Source organism: Canis lupus, chromosome 27 (assembly GCF_003254725.2).
Source record: "Canis lupus dingo isolate Sandy chromosome 27, ASM325472v2, whole genome shotgun sequence".
Taxonomy (NCBI): domain Eukaryota; kingdom Metazoa; phylum Chordata; class Mammalia; order Carnivora; family Canidae; genus Canis; species Canis lupus.
This window is the reverse complement of record NC_064269.1, coordinates 4531683-4548997: the sequence shown is the minus strand read 5'-3', so window position 1 is coordinate 4548997 and position 17315 is coordinate 4531683. Positions and strand designations below refer to the sequence as shown.

General features: G+C 39.0%; 1 protein-coding gene across 6 annotated transcripts in view; it reads right to left on the bottom strand.

Moving 5' to 3' along the window:
- Nucleotides 1-17315, bottom strand: part of LIMA1 (LIM domain and actin binding 1) — an 88670-nt gene that overhangs the window by 21388 nt on the left and 49967 nt on the right. For all 6 annotated transcript variants that reach the window (XM_025477597.3, XM_025477599.3, XM_025477601.3 and 3 more), the window contains exon 4: nucleotides 13408-13872. In XM_025477597.3, the coding sequence (XP_025333382.1) occupies nucleotides 13408-13872 (465 nt within the window). The remainder of the gene's footprint in view (nucleotides 1-13407; nucleotides 13873-17315) is intronic.

The window sequence follows — 17315 nt, the reverse complement described above, 5'->3', positions numbered from 1 at the left end:
CTATGAGATTGTAAATGAGTTCCCTTCCCCTTATTGCCCTTTTATCCTTCTGTTTGTTGTTTTAAGACTCAGTGGAGGCTGAGCAACATATTCTCAGTGAAGTCTACCTTACCCCTCCTACATAAATCTAAGTAGTCCTTCCTCTCTTTCCAAGGTACCTGGTCACACTTCCACTCCAATGCTTATTGTGTGTCCCCTCTACTGGACTGGAAGCCGACTGAGGGTAGGGACCACATTTTTGTTTTTTGAATAGAAATGTGGATGGTTAAAAAAAAAAAAAAAAAAAAAGAAAAAAAAAGAAATGTGGATGGTACAGATTTTTTGAATAAATTATTTTGTGATCCCTGTAAATCACTACATTAATCTCTCTAATCTCTAGGGTAGATGTCTAATTAAAGTCACAAATTATAATTTTTAAGACTGGAAAAGTAACCTAAGAGGCCATTGATCATGCCAGAATGTTCCCAGACATAGTACACACAGAATATGTCATGTTTATTCAGCTTGTAAGGAAAACCTTCACCCAGATCCTATCATTCAAATCTCAGTTTATTTCCAGATAGCTTGAAGCGGGGAAAAGATACCTGAAATCTAGTATGACAAAAGAGTAAAACAGCATCATTCTGTATTCAACATTGTTATTAAACCTTTAAGTTCAATGGACTAATAACTCCACAGTAAAGTTTAAGGCTGTGAACTAGCACTATTTCAAGTCCTTCCCTGCCCCCAATGGAGAGAGAAAACATGAGCCAAGTTTGTTTGTACCATACCCATGGCAATAGTTTCTTGCAAATTCGATATACATTTAATAAAATTTCTCTCCAGTCAGCTTTGTTAACTATGTTATTAATTGATTTAAAAAAATAAAATAAGCTGTAGCTACTCTAACCTTGCCATATCATACTCAAGTCAGATGTACCAACATCAACCACATCCACATGACTCATATGATGCAACACACTCGTGCTCCAGGCGCAGCCCCCCATCTAGAAATGAAGATCACCAGCTGAAATGAAAAGATAAATTTGGCAGGACACCTTCCCCATCCACGTTTTTAAATTTTCGAAGCATTTTTCATTTGCAGATAATTAAAGGAAAGTCCAAAGACATATTCCAAATGCTGCATCACTGTAAGAAGGTTATTATAAAAATTAGAATTTTCTGGACTCAAAAAGGGGAAAGCCTGGAAATACACTTTTTTTTTTTTTTTTTTTTTTTTTTTTAAGCAAAAGGGAACGGGTTCTGTATCCTTAAGAACAAAGGGATCGGGATCCCTGGGTGGCGCAGCGGTTTGGCGCCTGCCTCTGGCCCAGGGCGCGATCCTGGAGACCTGGGATCGAATCCCACGTCGGGCTCCCTGGTGCATGGAGCCTGCTTCTCCCTCTGCCTGTGTCTCTGCCTCTCTCTCTCTCTCTCTGTGACTATCATAAATAAATAAAAAAATTAAAAAAAAAAAAAGAACAAAGGGATCATTTCAAATATTTATATTTTGTTAAAGGTAAAGTTCAAATATGATTCCAAGAATATGTGTTGTATCACAACTGCAGATAGTTCAGTTTTCTGTCTGTACTTTAGTCAAATCTCTCTCTGTTTCACGCAGAGACCCTGCCCTGGCATTACTGGGAGCAAACCCATTTAGAAGCAGAACATATGCCTTGCCAGGACAGGGGCTTATTTTGGTTTTAGAGGCATAAAATTTTCCATCTTTGCTAGCTTTCTTTAAACCTTCAGGTTAAATAAAGTTAAGAGCCTTTTTCTTTTTTAAAGCCTTCTGACACATGAGGCTATCAGTACTTGAATTCTTTTCTTCCAAGCACTAAAAAAGTAAATGTACAAAGCCATTTGGTCTTAAAGAAAAAGAGAGAGAAATGCCTCTGGAAATCCAGCTATACTGATGCTGGAACACAACTCTGAGATGGGAAAGCTTTTAATGAGATCCCAGATGAAGCACTAAGCATTTCTTTCAATACCAGTTCACTCCAAATCACTCAAATATGGAGAATAACAAAAACTCAAATGCATTTACAATAAATTTTGTGATCCTCATTTTACAAGTAGTAGTCTGAGGTACAGGAAGAAGGAGGAGTTTCCTCTAATAATTCTCAAGGAAGCAGAAGAACACAAAGAGAAAAAAATACCCAACAGCCAGGAATTCTGATACTGAAATACTCTTCTGTAACACATTTTTATCACATTTCAGCACTGTTTACTCAGATGCCTGAGGGAGCCTATTAAAAGCAGGGAGAAAAGACAAGACACTTTAAGACTTTCTGGAATTTCCTAAGGCTTGGCCTCACCCCACCCCACAAGTCCTCCTTCCTGTCAGCTGACTATAGTAACTCTCCTTAGTGGGACGGCCCCTTAAAGTACACTCTGAGAATCCATAAACCAAACGCATCAACACATACCAATAAGAGAAAAAGAGCTGAGGGCTTTGAGCCAGTAGTCTGTAGAATTTCTTTTGTCTGGAAAATTTTCTTAAATAAAATAAAATAAGTGGGGTCCCAAATACCACGTAAAAAGCAGGATTTCCTATGCCCCTAATTTTTAGGAAAAAATTCTATTTAAAAGTTGATTCTCAACACTTTAATTTACCTCCTACCTCTCTCAGTCACTTCCTTTAACCTTTCAACTTTGACCTTCCTTCAGACTCTCATCCCTCCAAAGTCAAGGGTAGAGGAAGGATGATCTTTAGGGAAAATGGGACTTTGTTCAACTGTGCATAGGGTGTAAATAAAACCTAGCTCTAATTTCTCAAAGTACTGAGAGACAAACTTTTTTTTTTTTTTTTTAGATTTTATTTATTTATTCATGAGAGACAGAGAGAGAGAGAGAGACAGGCAGAGGTAGAAGCAGGCTCCATGCAGGGAGCCTGATGTAGGACTCCATCCTGGGTCTCCAGGATCAGGCCCTGGGCTTAAGGCGGAGCTAAACCGCTGAGCCACCCGGGCTGCCCCAAACTTCTCTTTCTTCAGGTAGAAGAAAACAGGAAAAAAAAAAAAAAGATGGAGCTCTTTTAAGTAAAAATAATATATATTGAAGGAGCACTTATATTCAGGTTGTGGGATTTCGCTGTTTACTGTATTTCTAAGCATTCTACAAAAATTATGTGTTACTTATATAATTAGGGAAAAAAGTAAAGAAAGGAGAGGCAATACTTCATATTTATTGATATGAATAGGTAAAAATGATAAAAACCAAATGCTGACAAGGTGCTGGAGAATTAAATATGCCCTGAGATTATGCTAGTAGTGTTATAAAGTAGCATAATTTTTAAAAATGATTTTATTTATTCATGAGAGACACAGAGAAAGAGAGAAGCAGAGACATAGGCAGAGGGGGAGGCAGGCTCCCTGCAGGGAGCCTGATGAGGGACTCAATCCCAGGACCCAGGGATCATGACCCTAGCCAAAGGCAGATGCTCAAGCACTGAGTCACCAGGTGCCCTAAAATAGTGTAATTTTTGAGAATCAGCTGAAAATATTTAAGAATGTTTAATGAATTATGGATTTAAAAAAAAAGATTTTGAGAGAGAGTGAGCATGAGAGAGAGAAAGAGAACATGATCAGGGGGTAGGGGCAGAGGGAGAAGTAGACTCCCCATTGAGCAGGGAGCCCAGGACTCCAGGATCACGACCTGGCCGAAGGCAGATGCTTAACTGACTGAGCCACCAAGGACCCCCGAATTATGGCTTTTGATCATGAGAACATTACCTCAATAATACTGCCCTCCCATCAAAATAACTAAAAACAAAATGTTTCTGCCAGGATGCTTAGAATTTTTTTTATTAGACTAGAAAAATATCTAATTACTGGGGCATGATTAAACTATAAATGAAATACTAAATTGCCATAAAAAAGATAACCACATGAACTAGGAAAATACATAGAAAGGTCTATATAAAAAAGACCAAAAAAAAAAAAAAAAAAAAAGACCAAACAAAACTGAGCACACAGGGACTAAAATCATGTAAAAACTAGTTATGCAATGATAAGAATCATTGTGCACAGTTCTTTTATTCTTTTTTCCTGGTGAAAGTCACTGTTTTTTCATGGTTTACTTGGCTTTTTCTTCTCCTCTCTGGTTTACTGTGAGGTAGGGGTGGGGGGCAGGTAGAGACAAGCTTCTAACTCAAGAGTTTTCGTACAAATCTCTTGCATTCCAGTGTATTTCTTCTCTTCATTGCCCTATGCTTTTAATTCAGTTACAAGACTATAAAATGTGGGAAAAGGGAAGATGGAGAACTAAAGTCTTTGAGAGTATAATTGCTATGTTTTAAATTTTTCCTGGTGGAGAAAGGGGGACCCTCTTACACTGTTGGCGGGAATGTGAACTGGTACAGTGGTACCAAAGGTGGTCACATTTCCCCTCTGGAAAATTGTGTGGAGGTTCCTCAAAGAGTTAAAAATAGAGCTACTGTATGACCTAGCAATTGCACTGCTGGTGATTTACCCCAAAGAGGTACAGATGCAGTGAAAAACCGAGACACCTGCACCTCAGTGTTTACAGCAGCAAGTCCACAATAGCCAAACTGTGGAAGGAGCCTCAGTGTCCATCAAAAGATGAATGGATAAAGAAGATGTGGTCTATATATGCGATGGAATATTACTTATCCTTTCATTCAGAAAGGACGACTATCCACCATTTGCTTCAATATGGATGGAACTGGAGGGTATTATGCTGAGTGAAGTAAGTCAGTTGGAGAAGGACCATCATTATATGGTTTCACTCATACAGGGAATATAAAAAAGTGAAAGGGATTATAGGGGACACGAGGGAAAATGACTGGGAAAAATTAGAGAGGGTAACAAAACATGAGAGACTCCTAACTTTGGGAAATGAACAAGGGGTAGTAGAAAGGGAGGTGGGGGGGGGGATGGGGGGATGGGCACTGAGGGGGGCACTTGATGGGATGAGCACTGGGTGTTATATGTTGGCAAATCGAACTCCAAAATATATATATATATTTATATATATATATATAATTTTTTCCTGGTTTCCTTAGATTTCAGATAAGTAAGGCCATGGCCAGTTGTTTTTACCTAAAAAAATAATTACAATATTTTTTTAATTTTAACTTTTTAAAAAAGATTTTATTTATTTGACAGAGACAGCGTGCATAAGCAGGGGGAGCAATAGAGGGAGAGAGAGGAGCAGGCTCTCCACTAAGCAGGGAGCCTGATGTGGGGCTCAATCCCAGGACCTTGAGATCACGACTTGAGCTGAAGATAGACGCTCAACCAACTGAGCCACCCACACACTCCCAGTTATGATATTAATGAAGATACTGTTACATGGTAGAGAGAGGGTACTAAACAATTTCAGTCCTTGTTCGGATATTAATTAGCCAATCCCATTGGGCGTGTCAGTTAACTTCTCTGACCTCAGCTGTTTCCATCTACGCATTAAGGATTTTAATATCCTAACTGTCTGAGAGCAGTGAGCTGGATTAAATAACTTTATGGTCCTGTACAGTTCTAGGATTTATGTCAAAGATTTTGATAGGGATTTTTCACTCACTGTAACTCACTGATGAGTTAGAAGACTAGAGGAAATGACTAATATGTTCATCTGGATATACACACCTATGTCGTCTAATCCAGGACTGAGTCTGATTCCAGAAAGATAAAGGTGGTCATATTTGAGGGGGTAAGTGAAGTCTTTTTGGCTACTCTACTGGAGCCAATCTTGCTTATGGAATGTTCCAGTCCTTTGACATTCCTTTTCAACATGTTTTTGTTTTATTTTTAACTTTTCAACACATTTTATTGTAATGAAACTGGCTAGAAACCAGTAAGCAGATGGCCTGAAACCAGTAGTTAGATGGCCTGAAAGTAAACAGAAAAGAGGTGACTGGTCTCCAGTTAGCATATCAAGATCAGTCATTTAGGACAACAAACAGTGAGAAATATCAGAATTCCTTGACCAGTATTTCTACACTTGGATCCATTATTACCTTACCACGAAAGCTGAAAGAATTACGGTTACTAATTAAGGGTAAATAAAATTAAATTTGTACTGGTGTGACATCTTTATCAGAAATGATCTGCTAAAAAAAAAAAAAAAAAAAAAAAAAAGAAATGATCTGCTAGAGACCAGTCAAAATAACACTGAGAGCATTGTACTTACATTTTGAAATTATAGAAGATACAAATCATAGATGAATATAATAAATCAGTACAAAGTTACTTTTAGTAGAATATATTTGAGAAAGATGGCACTGATAGAAAACAAAGATAATGTTTGTGATTATTTAACAAAACCAGTTACTGTATTGACATTTAAAGCTCTAGCAAGGTATCTATTTGGAGGTTTAATGTTGGGTCAAATTTAAGATTTATGATTTGGTGATTAGCAAATTAAAGATATACTCCCCTACATTAGGATGACTATATTAGATCATATAGTGATGTTGACAGTTATTCAAGTCCCTTTCCTAAGTCTATCTTAAAATTATTACTTTAAGATAGCAATTTATACCAATTGTGCACATCCTCAGAATTTTATTCTTCTTGAAATATAATTTCAAATGACTTACTTAAGACATTAAGAAAGCAGAAGAAAAATGTTATTAAGATAACATTAAGGGCAGAAGACATGAACAGATATCTGTCCAAAGACCTACACATAGCCAATAGGTACATGAAAAAATGCTCCACATCACTGGCCATCAGGGAAATACAAATCAAAACCACAATGAGATAACCACTTTACACCGGTGAGAATGGCTAAAATTAACAAGACAGGAAACAACAAATGTTGGTGAGGATGTGGAGAAAGGGGAACTCTCTCACACTGTTGGTGGGAATGCAAGCTGGTGCAGTCACTCTGGAAAAAAGTATGGAGGTTCCTCAAGAAGCTAAAGATAGATACCTATGACCTAGCAATTGCACTACTGGGTATTTACCCCAGAGATACAGATGTAGTGAAACAACGGCACACTTGCACCCTAATGTTCATAGCAGCAATGTCCACAATAGCCAAACTGTAGAAGGAACCAAGATGTCCTTTGGCAGATGAATGGATAAAGAAGATGTGGTATATATATACACAATGGAATATTATTCAGCCATCAGAAAGGAATAATACCTACCATTTACACTGACGTGAATGGAACTAGAGGGTATTATGCTAAGTGAAATAAGTCAATCAGAGAAAGACAATTATCATATAGTTTCACTCATACGTGGAATATAAGAAATAGTGTAAGGGACAATTACAGAAGGAGGGGAAACTAAATGCAGAAAAAAAATTAGAGAGGAAGACAAACTATGAGAGACTTTTTATCTCTGGGAAACAAACTGAGGGTTGCTGAAGGGGAGGCAGGTGGAGAGATGGGGTAACTGGGTGATGGGCACTAAGGAGGGCACATGATGTGATGAGCACTGAGTGTTACACTATATGTTGGCAAACTGAACTTAGATTAAAAAAAAAAAAACATAACAGTAAGTGGATAAGAGAACACATATATTTGTTAACCAAGAAAGGAGAAAATAAAATGCTATGGATAATTTTGAAACAATGTAGAGATTTCCTATGGACACCTACTCATTCTTCAAGAAGGCAAATATAAATTGTTTCTATGATATAGATTATAGATTGGTTGGCTATAGATAGAATATCTAGTGAACACAGATCAGACTTTAGCTTGGTTGCCTTATTTTCTCAAGGGCTTGCTCCAGTACACCAACATGTATACACTGTTATATACAAGTTACAGAAAGCTAAACAAAATGTCAAATGTCACTTCCAGGAAATTACAAGAAGAAAACCACAAAAATTTTGGTCTGAAGAAGGATGGTTTTATTCTCCTATTAACAAGTGCAGCTTTTGTTGGTATTTTGGTGCTAGCCATTCATATAATGATCCTGGTGATAAGAGAAACAAATTCTAAGGGAAATTTAAGGGCTTAGGAGTCTAAAGGGAGAAAAGTAGTAAACAAGTGAAAAGGGAGCTGGGGGCAGCCCAGGTGGCTCAGTGGTTTATCACCACCTTCAGCCTGGGGTGTGATCCTGGAGATCCAGAATCAAGTTCCACGTCAGGCTCCCTGCACGGAGCCTGCTTCTCCCTCGGCCTGTGTCTCTACCTCTCTCTCTCTTCTCTCAGTGTTTCTCATGAATAAATAAATAAAATCTTAAAAAAAAAAAAAAAAAAAAAAGAGCTGGGACAAAGGAAACTTCTGTTTTTATTTTAGATACTCCTATTTTAGCTGAATGTACTGTTTTGCCTTTGTAATATAAGTTAATGTAATTAAAATATGACTAACTGGACACATTAAAATATACCATATAGTGGGGAAAAAATCAGAAAGAAAAAAATTTCTAAATAGTTTTTTTTTCACTTATGGGCAAACTTTCTCATTATTTTCTCTTTACAACTTCCCATCCTTGATTAGTCTCTGAAGAATGAGCAAATGAGTGAGTTTACGTGTTTTAGGAAACAATCATTTTTGGTGACGAGGTTCTCGCTCTTCTTCTCTCCTTTATTTCTTTATCTAAGTTTTCTCCTAGAAAATGGAAACACTTCATGGAAGAAGCAGTACTCCGCATTTGTATCAAAGAATCAATGGATATCCACAGTCTAGTCTTATTTTCTTGCATTACACCTAAGTGGTTCAATCTTGACCCAAGCAAAAGACAATACTTTAAATAGGTTATGAAGGTAGAAATATGTCATCCAAATACCTGGCCTTTATTCTCCTACCGAAGGCTTTGTGTGAACCAAATATGGAATCAAACAGGAAGAAGTGAGACTTAATGAGCCTGTCACATGCTCCTTACATTGCTTGGTCATTCCAGGGCATAAAAGAAGTGGTACTTAATTTTTGAATAACCACATCCTGACTTCTAAAGATTATGGATTCAAATGTCAACATGATGATAACTGAACATCAGTTATGTCTAGTTAATCAGCTATCTTTTTCATAAAAGGATGTCCAGAATAGTTACCTCAGCTACATAAAATCCAGATCAACATATACATGAAGTTAGGATTGCTAAACCACCTCAGTATATGCCACTGTGTGTGTGTGTGTCTTTTTCCTAGTAATGATGGTAGGTTATATTAGTCCATCCACCACTCATTTGCTCTAGGAATTAGAACTATCATGTTCAACTGAACCATCTGACCTGAATAATGTATCTATTCACTAAAAGTAGAGAAAAAGTGAGGAAAAGCCTTTAATCAATTCTTATTATTTATAAGCTATTTGAATTCTAAGCTTTGTTTCTTCCTTTTATTAAATAAGCACTAAGAGCTAAGTCATTGTACTAACCACTGGGGAAGAAAAACATCATTACTTTGAAAGAAATTACAGACTTTAGGAATATACAAATTTTTAAAAAATATTTTATTTTTTAGAGACAGAAAGAGCATGGGGGAGAGGGGAGTAGGAGCAGAGTGTGAGGGACAAGCAGACACCCTAATCCTAGCACAGAGCCCAACGGGGGGGGGGGGGGGGGGGCTTGAACCCATGACCCCTAAGATCATTACCTGAGCCAAAATCAAGACTCAGATACTTAACTGACTGAGCCACTCAGGACCCCAGGAGTATACAGATTTATACATGATTATTAAGGGAAGCATAATATAAATGCCCAAACAGAAGTAAAAAGAAAATTCTATAGCAGAGTGAGAAGGGTTAATTTAATCTGAGAGAAACTGAGGTAAGTTCTCACAGTTTTAACAGACCTCGAGGAGTAAGATTTCAGAAGTCAGTGATGGGGGGATAGATGTGAATGATTTAGAGAGTGGGGAGTGATCCAGGGTTTAAGTATAAGACTTGCTCTGAGACTAAAAGGTAAGTTGAGCTCAGACTGTGGAAGAACCAAATATTGAATATGGATTAATTTTGAGGCATCAAATTTTCTTTTCTTTTTTTAAAGATATATTTATTTATTTTAGAGAGAGAGAGAGAGGAGAATGAGCAGGAGGTGCAGAGGGAGACAGAATCTTAAGCAGACTCTGGGCTGAGCATGGAGCACAAAATGGGGCTCGATCTCATGACCCTGAGATCAGAACCTGAACAGAAATCAAGAGTTAGATGCTTAATGGACTGTCCCACCCAGGCACCCTGGGGCATCAAAGTTCCTGATCTAGGGAGTCAACAAATTTACAACTCTATTTAGAAAAATAAATCGCAAGAGTGTAGAGAATGGATGTGAAGAAAGAAAAGAGGCTGGATAGAGGTCATAGCAATATTATGGGACCAGACTGAATGGCGCATACTTGAGAGATGTGTGGAGGGTAGGCTTATTAAGATGACTTAGTAAGTGACTGGGGAGAGGAGGCAGGCAGAAGGAAGAACTGATTCCAAGTTTTACTGACAAGGAGATTTGGTGCATGGAGATGTATTAAGGTACACGGGGGTAAAGCAGGAAAGACAATGGATTCTTTTTTAGCTTTCTTAAATGTGAGTGCCTAAGGGATTTTCAAAGAGCGATGTCTGATCTGGCAGGCAACCAAAAAGATGAGTCTGAAGCTTGGGTTAAGAATGGAGGATTAGAATCTGGTATGGGGAGCAGCCCGGTGGCTCCGCGGTTTAGCGCTGCCTTCAGCCCAGGGTGTGATCCTGGAGACCCAGGATCGAGTCCCACGTCGGGTTCCCTGCATGGAGCCTGCTTCTCCCTCTGTATGTGTCTCTGCCTCTCTCTCTCTGTCTCTCATGAATAAATAAAATTAAAAAAAAAAAAAAGAATCTAGTTTGGGGATTCACCTCTTGGTGTCATGGAAAGAGATTTTTCACAAAGAGAGAGGAAAAAAACAGGAGGGCAGAGACCAGGAAGGAAAGTAGACAAGAAGAGAAACCATCTCAGGCAAAGGGAGCAAGAGAGACTAAGAATTGGCAGCTCAAGCCAATTAACTTTGTCTCCTGTAAATAACTGATAAAAAGATTTAGGAGGATTTGACATTAGACCTTTTACTTCCATTATCTATGTGCTCTCAGACCCGCCCAGCTCAGATTCAGTCCAGTTCTCTAAAATTACGGAACCAAAGTTTCACACAATTTGTACCTACTCTATTTGTCTCGCTAAGGTACTAATTTGTTAGCTCTGAAATATACATTCCTTCTTGTAGGCTCTAGCTCCTAAAAAGATTTCTAGTGTCCCTCCCATATTTCTTAGAGCGTCCTTCCAAAGATCCAGCTATAGAACTTCCCGATTAAAGCAGTATCCATGTTGGGACGCCTTGGTGGCTCAGTGGTTGAGCACCTGCCTTTCAGCTCAGGGCGTGATCCTGGAGTCCCACACATAGGGCTCCCTGCATGGAGCCTGCTTCTTCCTCTGCCTAGGTCTCTGCCCCTCTCTCTCTGTCTCTCATGAATGAATAAATAAAATCTTAAAAAAAAAAAAGCAGTATCCATGTTAATTAAAGCTGAAATTATGTTAACAATAACCACAATGCAGTTTCAAACTAGTTATTCCTTAAGCTAAAGTAGACAAAACTTTTTTAAACATTAAAAAAAATATATTAGATGAAAACTTTTTAAAAGTAAACTAAGCAATTTCTAACATGGATAATGATGCTTATTTAGGAACAGCTATAAAACCAAGGGCAGCTCTGTTTTACTAAGCAGTCCATTAAGTGACAAATGCCTATTTAATAAGGAAGTTTTAAAAGGCACCTAAAAAAGCCCAGGTCAATCTTAGACACACCCCCCTCGGCCCCTATTTTCCTATACCATTAAAAATCAGGCTGCCTGCCCAGTGCTATTAGAAATCTAGAAGGATCTTTATATGAGGACTCTTTCTCACTCTGACCAGCCACAAAGTGATAGGCTTGTTCTGACCCATCTCTCATCAGACATTTATGAGAAAAAAAAGTCTCTCACCAGATCCTTACACATAATCAGCATTTTTGTTTGCTGCAATCCCAGTCATTTCCTACCTTAGGCCAGTTTCGACATGCACTAGGCTTTTGCACTGAATCGACATTGTGTGTGCTGGCATGACATCAGCCGTCCTGCCCCTAACAGGGTCTCTGAGGAGGAGGCTTACAATGGTGCTTTGAGTCACAACAAAACCCCTTCCTCTCTATTTAGGATTTCTGACATTTTCCCCCTTCCACTTAAAATTCTTCCTATTTAAATTAAAAAAAAAAAAAGAAAAAAGAAAAAGAAAACTAAAAAATTTTTTTGTTTTATTAAGACTCTAAAGGAGAAAGGAATTGGCAGGCCCAGAGGGCTAAAAATTGAGAGGGATGAGAGTTTAAGAAAAGTCATAAAACTGCTTTGTGGTTACATCTCTTGCCAACTGGTTTCAGTGTTAAAATAGAGCTAAAACTCAGGCACAGGAAAGAGTTCTAGGCTTGCAGACCTTTAAAAATTCTTACTACATCCTCGAAATAGATGATCCTTTAAACACCCAAGAACTTTTTTCTAGGCAGGAAAGCAATAGGCACCGCAAGTGATGGGAGGAGATTAACTAAATCACGTCAGACTTAACCGATGATTATAAGACGAGTTATCGAATTTTTGTCTCAGAAAGAAGGTCTTATACCATTACTTCACACATGTAGGGATTTGGGCCAAATATTTAGCTTAAAAAATTTCAGCTTTCCCATCTAGATGGAATCGAGAGAAAATGATGGCTTTGCTTCCTGTCAGATCTGTTTATTTCATTATAATGACTGTTATAACAAACCATCCCCATGTACAAAGCCAGATATGCAGGAAAGTATGAGAAAACTGGAAAAATTTACCAGTTCAGCCATCCCTGGACTGTGTTATAAGTCACCAGCATATGTAACTCATTTTCTAGTTAAGTAATTCCCTCTGGGTACCCGGTCTGCAATCCACACGAAGGATCAAATTTCATTAGCAGTTGTAGGAAAATGCAACCCTGTGCATTTGCAAGTCAAAACTCCTGAAGGCTACAGCTAGTCTGGCTATCCTCATTGATTTTGCCTGGGAGAGGATTTTAGCTGATAGAAAACATTTGTTGGAAGGCACAGATGAGGAAGTTGAGAAGAGAAGGAGTCAGCTAGCATAGAGACAAGTAAGCCTCAGTCTTAATGTTAAACTCTGGCCTTAACACTCAGCCTGCAGCTGTGTCCAAGCAGAGAAAGATTCAGCAGTAATTCCACCCCCAAAGCTACAAATGACAAAAGGCACAGGAAGATAAATTAAAAGGGCAAGCGTACAAAAACACAAAATCCAATCGGCACCAAACTGCCTTCATTTCTAGATACTAACCTGAATCCCAGTATGTGCTTGATTTCACGGGAAACTGGGTCAGAGACCCGCAGATCTTAGCCTCCATGTAAATAACTCGAGACTGTTAGTTAATTCCTTGAAGTTTGAATCAAAAGACATACTGACCACCACTCAAACTGTCTAGATTAGAAAAAGAGCTTTGTTTCGTTACTTGAATTGGCTTTCTCAAGGTTTGAAACCGGCCCAGTCCTTACCTTGGTTTGAGTCGGTTCACCTTTCTCAAACATCATCTTAAGCCTGTTCAGCGGAACATTGTATTTCTCTATTTTGTTTGCGCCTTCTGTGTTTTCACTGATTTCAGGTTTTCCTACTTCATGCCTGGGTTCTCCTACACACGTTTCCATTTTTTTACTTTCTTTCGAGGGGTCTTTAAGATGCTCACTGCCCTCAGTGCGGGGATACGGACACTGAATTAGGGCTTCAGGAGGTGATCCGTGCCTAGGTCTGGGGTGGGCTCTTTCTTCCTGGTCAGCTTCGGCCTCAGAGGCAGAGCTTCTTGCCACTTCACCCGGAGGATGGTCGCCTCCGGGTCTGACCTCAGTGCTGCCGTTTCGCAGGGAGTCTGGGTGAGGCTCTGTTCCCAGTGCTGGGTTCTCCCACTTCTTCTTTAACACCGTCAGGATCCCCCTCCTGCAGTGCTGGGGGAGATTTTCAGTGTTCTAGAAGAACAAGAGGTAAGTGCCAGTTATAACTTGCCTGTTGAAACATTCAAACATGTTCTTTGCAAAATGAAAGTTAAAACTCTAAGCTGCTCCTGGTCCACTGGCGTTTCAGACAGCTGTGAATGGTTACAGCCCTGCCACATGGAGAAAGCATCCACCCCGGGAGAGGGAGAGGGGAAGAGAGAAAAAGTCAGGAGCTGAAGCAGGAAGTGATAAAACAGGATAGCCTTATAAGGACAAAATGAGAAGAAAGGAGAGCCCAGATCTAATGATAGTTACATGGGAGACAAGGGATTTTTTTTAATCCAAAGATTAATAAGAAAAACAAGAAAGAGAAAGCAAAATATTAGGTACTTGAAACACTGCAAATGTGCATTAACACAAATCACAAAATTATATGGCGAATCCTGTTTTTTTTTTTTCTTTTACATATGACAAAGATGAAGTATAGCTGAAACTATGCAATACCCTACTTGTGGGCAGTATCATCAAAGATTGAAACTATTTGTAGAACTTTAAAGAACTCACCAGATTTTTACGTGTATTTGCATCAATGATATTTCATCATATCTGACATAATCTACATGCATATGAAAAGTCAGTCAACTTTTATTTTTTTTTTTTTAATTTTTATTTATTTATGATAGTTACAGAGAGAGAGAGAGAGAGAGGCAGAGACACAGGCAGAGGGAGAAGCAGGCTCCATGCACCGGGAGCCCGATGTGGGATTCGATCCCGGGTCTCCAGGATCACGCCCTGGGCCAAAGGCAGGCGCCAAACCGCTGCGCCACCAGGGATCCCAACTTTTATTTTTACATAAGAATCTAATCCTCTTTTCCCCTGCTCTTCTCTACACGTTTATCCATGTATAAATTCTCAGTTATCAGAAAATTTGCTATTTCACAGATCCTCTGGTAGAAAAATATCCAGGATTCATATGAAAACACCATCACCCACCTTCTTGACTGAAGGACACACATTGACACATCTAAGGGAGTTCACTTTCACCTGGGTCAAAACGGAATTAATTTATACATATAAGATTGCAAACAACCTGGAAACTGCCACAATAACAGAGGAAACATGCTTGATGAACTAAATTCAGTGTCCCATACTCTGAAAGCATTCCTATAAATAAACTGAGCAGCACCACCTCCCAACAAACCACGAACTCCAATACCTTCGTACCCTCCGTTCCTGTGGTCTGTGACTCACGTCTTTCAACTAAGAAAGAAAGGACAAACCACCTAGGACTGAAAGACTTCCGGGAATTAAACGGGATTAGCAGCTATATTGGGAATTAAGTCTCTCACTCTATTACTCTCCTGAATACACTGTATGAGCTACTTCATCAAATAGCACCAACGTTGGAAAAAACGTACAGAGAACTACCGCTTAATTTTAGCGTTTAAATCTTTACTGAAAAGATAACTCATTGGTGTAAGCATAGAAGGATCAGAGATACAAGAAGCACAAAAAAGTTTTCTTGTTAGAAAAGCAAACTGCTCTGGACACTGGTGTTGCCTTATCACTGGCAGCATGTTTGCTGGATGCTACCTCCTGCCACACAGTGGATGAATCATCTGGGTCTCCAACTTCACCTGCCCTGCGCTAGCCCTGCCTACATAGGAGCCCTAAGTGGCATTTTGCCTTGGTAACTGGACGCTACTGGACGCTACTTTTCTCTGTTATCATGTGATAACATGTATATCATGTGATCCAAGTATATTTATTGACATGGAAAAATGCTTGTAAGATACTTTTGAGTGGAGAAAGCAAACTTTAAGATCACATAATCCCATTTTATAATACAACTGCATATTTATAAATATAAACGTAGAAAAGTACTCTGGAAGAAAAGACATCAGGATGTTAATAGGTTACCTCTGGATCATGGATTATGGGCATCTGTATTTCTTTTCTTTTTATAATAAATGTGTATTCATTATGTAATACAAATGAATAAAAAACTATATGTCATCTTCATATCACAAAAATCTTCTACAGAATATTAAAACTTTTTGATGTTACTGTAAGCAGCTCGAAAATGGTCATTTCTACTTTACTTGATGATGATCAGGAAGAGAGGGATCTATGGAATGGAGTACCAGCAGTGTTCCACAAAGGGACTGGGTGGAGGACATCCCTTAGGGGGCATTGTAACAAGGAGTAAATGTGCTCTTTTATTAAAAGTAGTTATTAAGGATACACATTCAAAAGTGTGTAAGTGGGGACAAAGAGGGCTGTGTGGTCTGACAGCATTAAAGGCCCCATACCCAGAAATCACTCTTGGCAGCATACCCAGGCAACACCAGCTGTGTAGGTCTTTAGGACCTAAGGCAGGAAAAATGGGGAAGAAGCAGTGATTACAATTTTTCTGGGGAAGGAAAAAAAAAGAAAGAGGTACAGAACAAAAGCAATATTTAAAAGCGGTCTGGATTGCACAATGGCAAGAATATTATATTGAGATGGCCTGGGTTATCACTGGAGAAGAGATTACAGGTCACTTCTATTTTCTTCTTTATCTGTATTTTCTACAATGAACATGTGTTACTAGTATAATCCAGCTCTACCCAGCCAAGTGACCTTGGGCATGTTTAATTTCTGGAACCCACCATACTGGCCTATTGTAGAGAACAGATGTGACTATATTAAAGCATGTAGTATAGTATGTGACATAAATAGGCACCCTATAAGTGTTGACAATAAATATTAAGTGTGTGGTCCTTCCTACACCTCCAGCCATACCTCATGATGATCAACCAACTACAGTACCCAGTCATCTCCCAAATCCTGAACTTGGGTTACGATCTCTTATTTTTCTTTCTCTCTGTAATCTCCACTGTTCCAGAGTGGGGAGTGTGGGGCACAAAATAAGGTGATATTCTAGTTGGTTTTAACTTTTTCCCTCTTCCTAGAAGAGGCAGTGGGACTTTACTGACACTGCAAGTTTTCAAGGGCCCATTGGCTGCTACAGTACTCCAGCCTTCTCTCTCAAAGCGACATCCAGTATGTGGTTTATTCCACCCAGCAAGGCTGGGAATCTTGGCACATTTGCCTCTGGACCATAATTGGCTGCCTGAATCAAGATTAGATACAACCTGGAAATGCAACACAATGTCCTTTCTGCAGGAGCATGTGATTTGGTACTGGGACGTGTCCCAGTACTGTCCATCTGAGATGCATAATCTTGGATAAGTCCTTTCCTCTATCTGGGTTCTCAGTTATTCCAACATTAAAATGAAGAGGCTGGGTCAAATGAGCTTTAGTGTTGAAACTTTGGCAAGGGTATCTTCATCTTAAAAGCAGGATGATGTTGGGTAGGAGATAGCAGTGCAGTTGGAAACATGGACTACTTGAATGTACAGCCTCCAAGGAAGGGAAGAAATTCCTAGCCTGAGAGCTTCTCAGAAAAGTGGTATCCAGTCATTCTGGAGAGG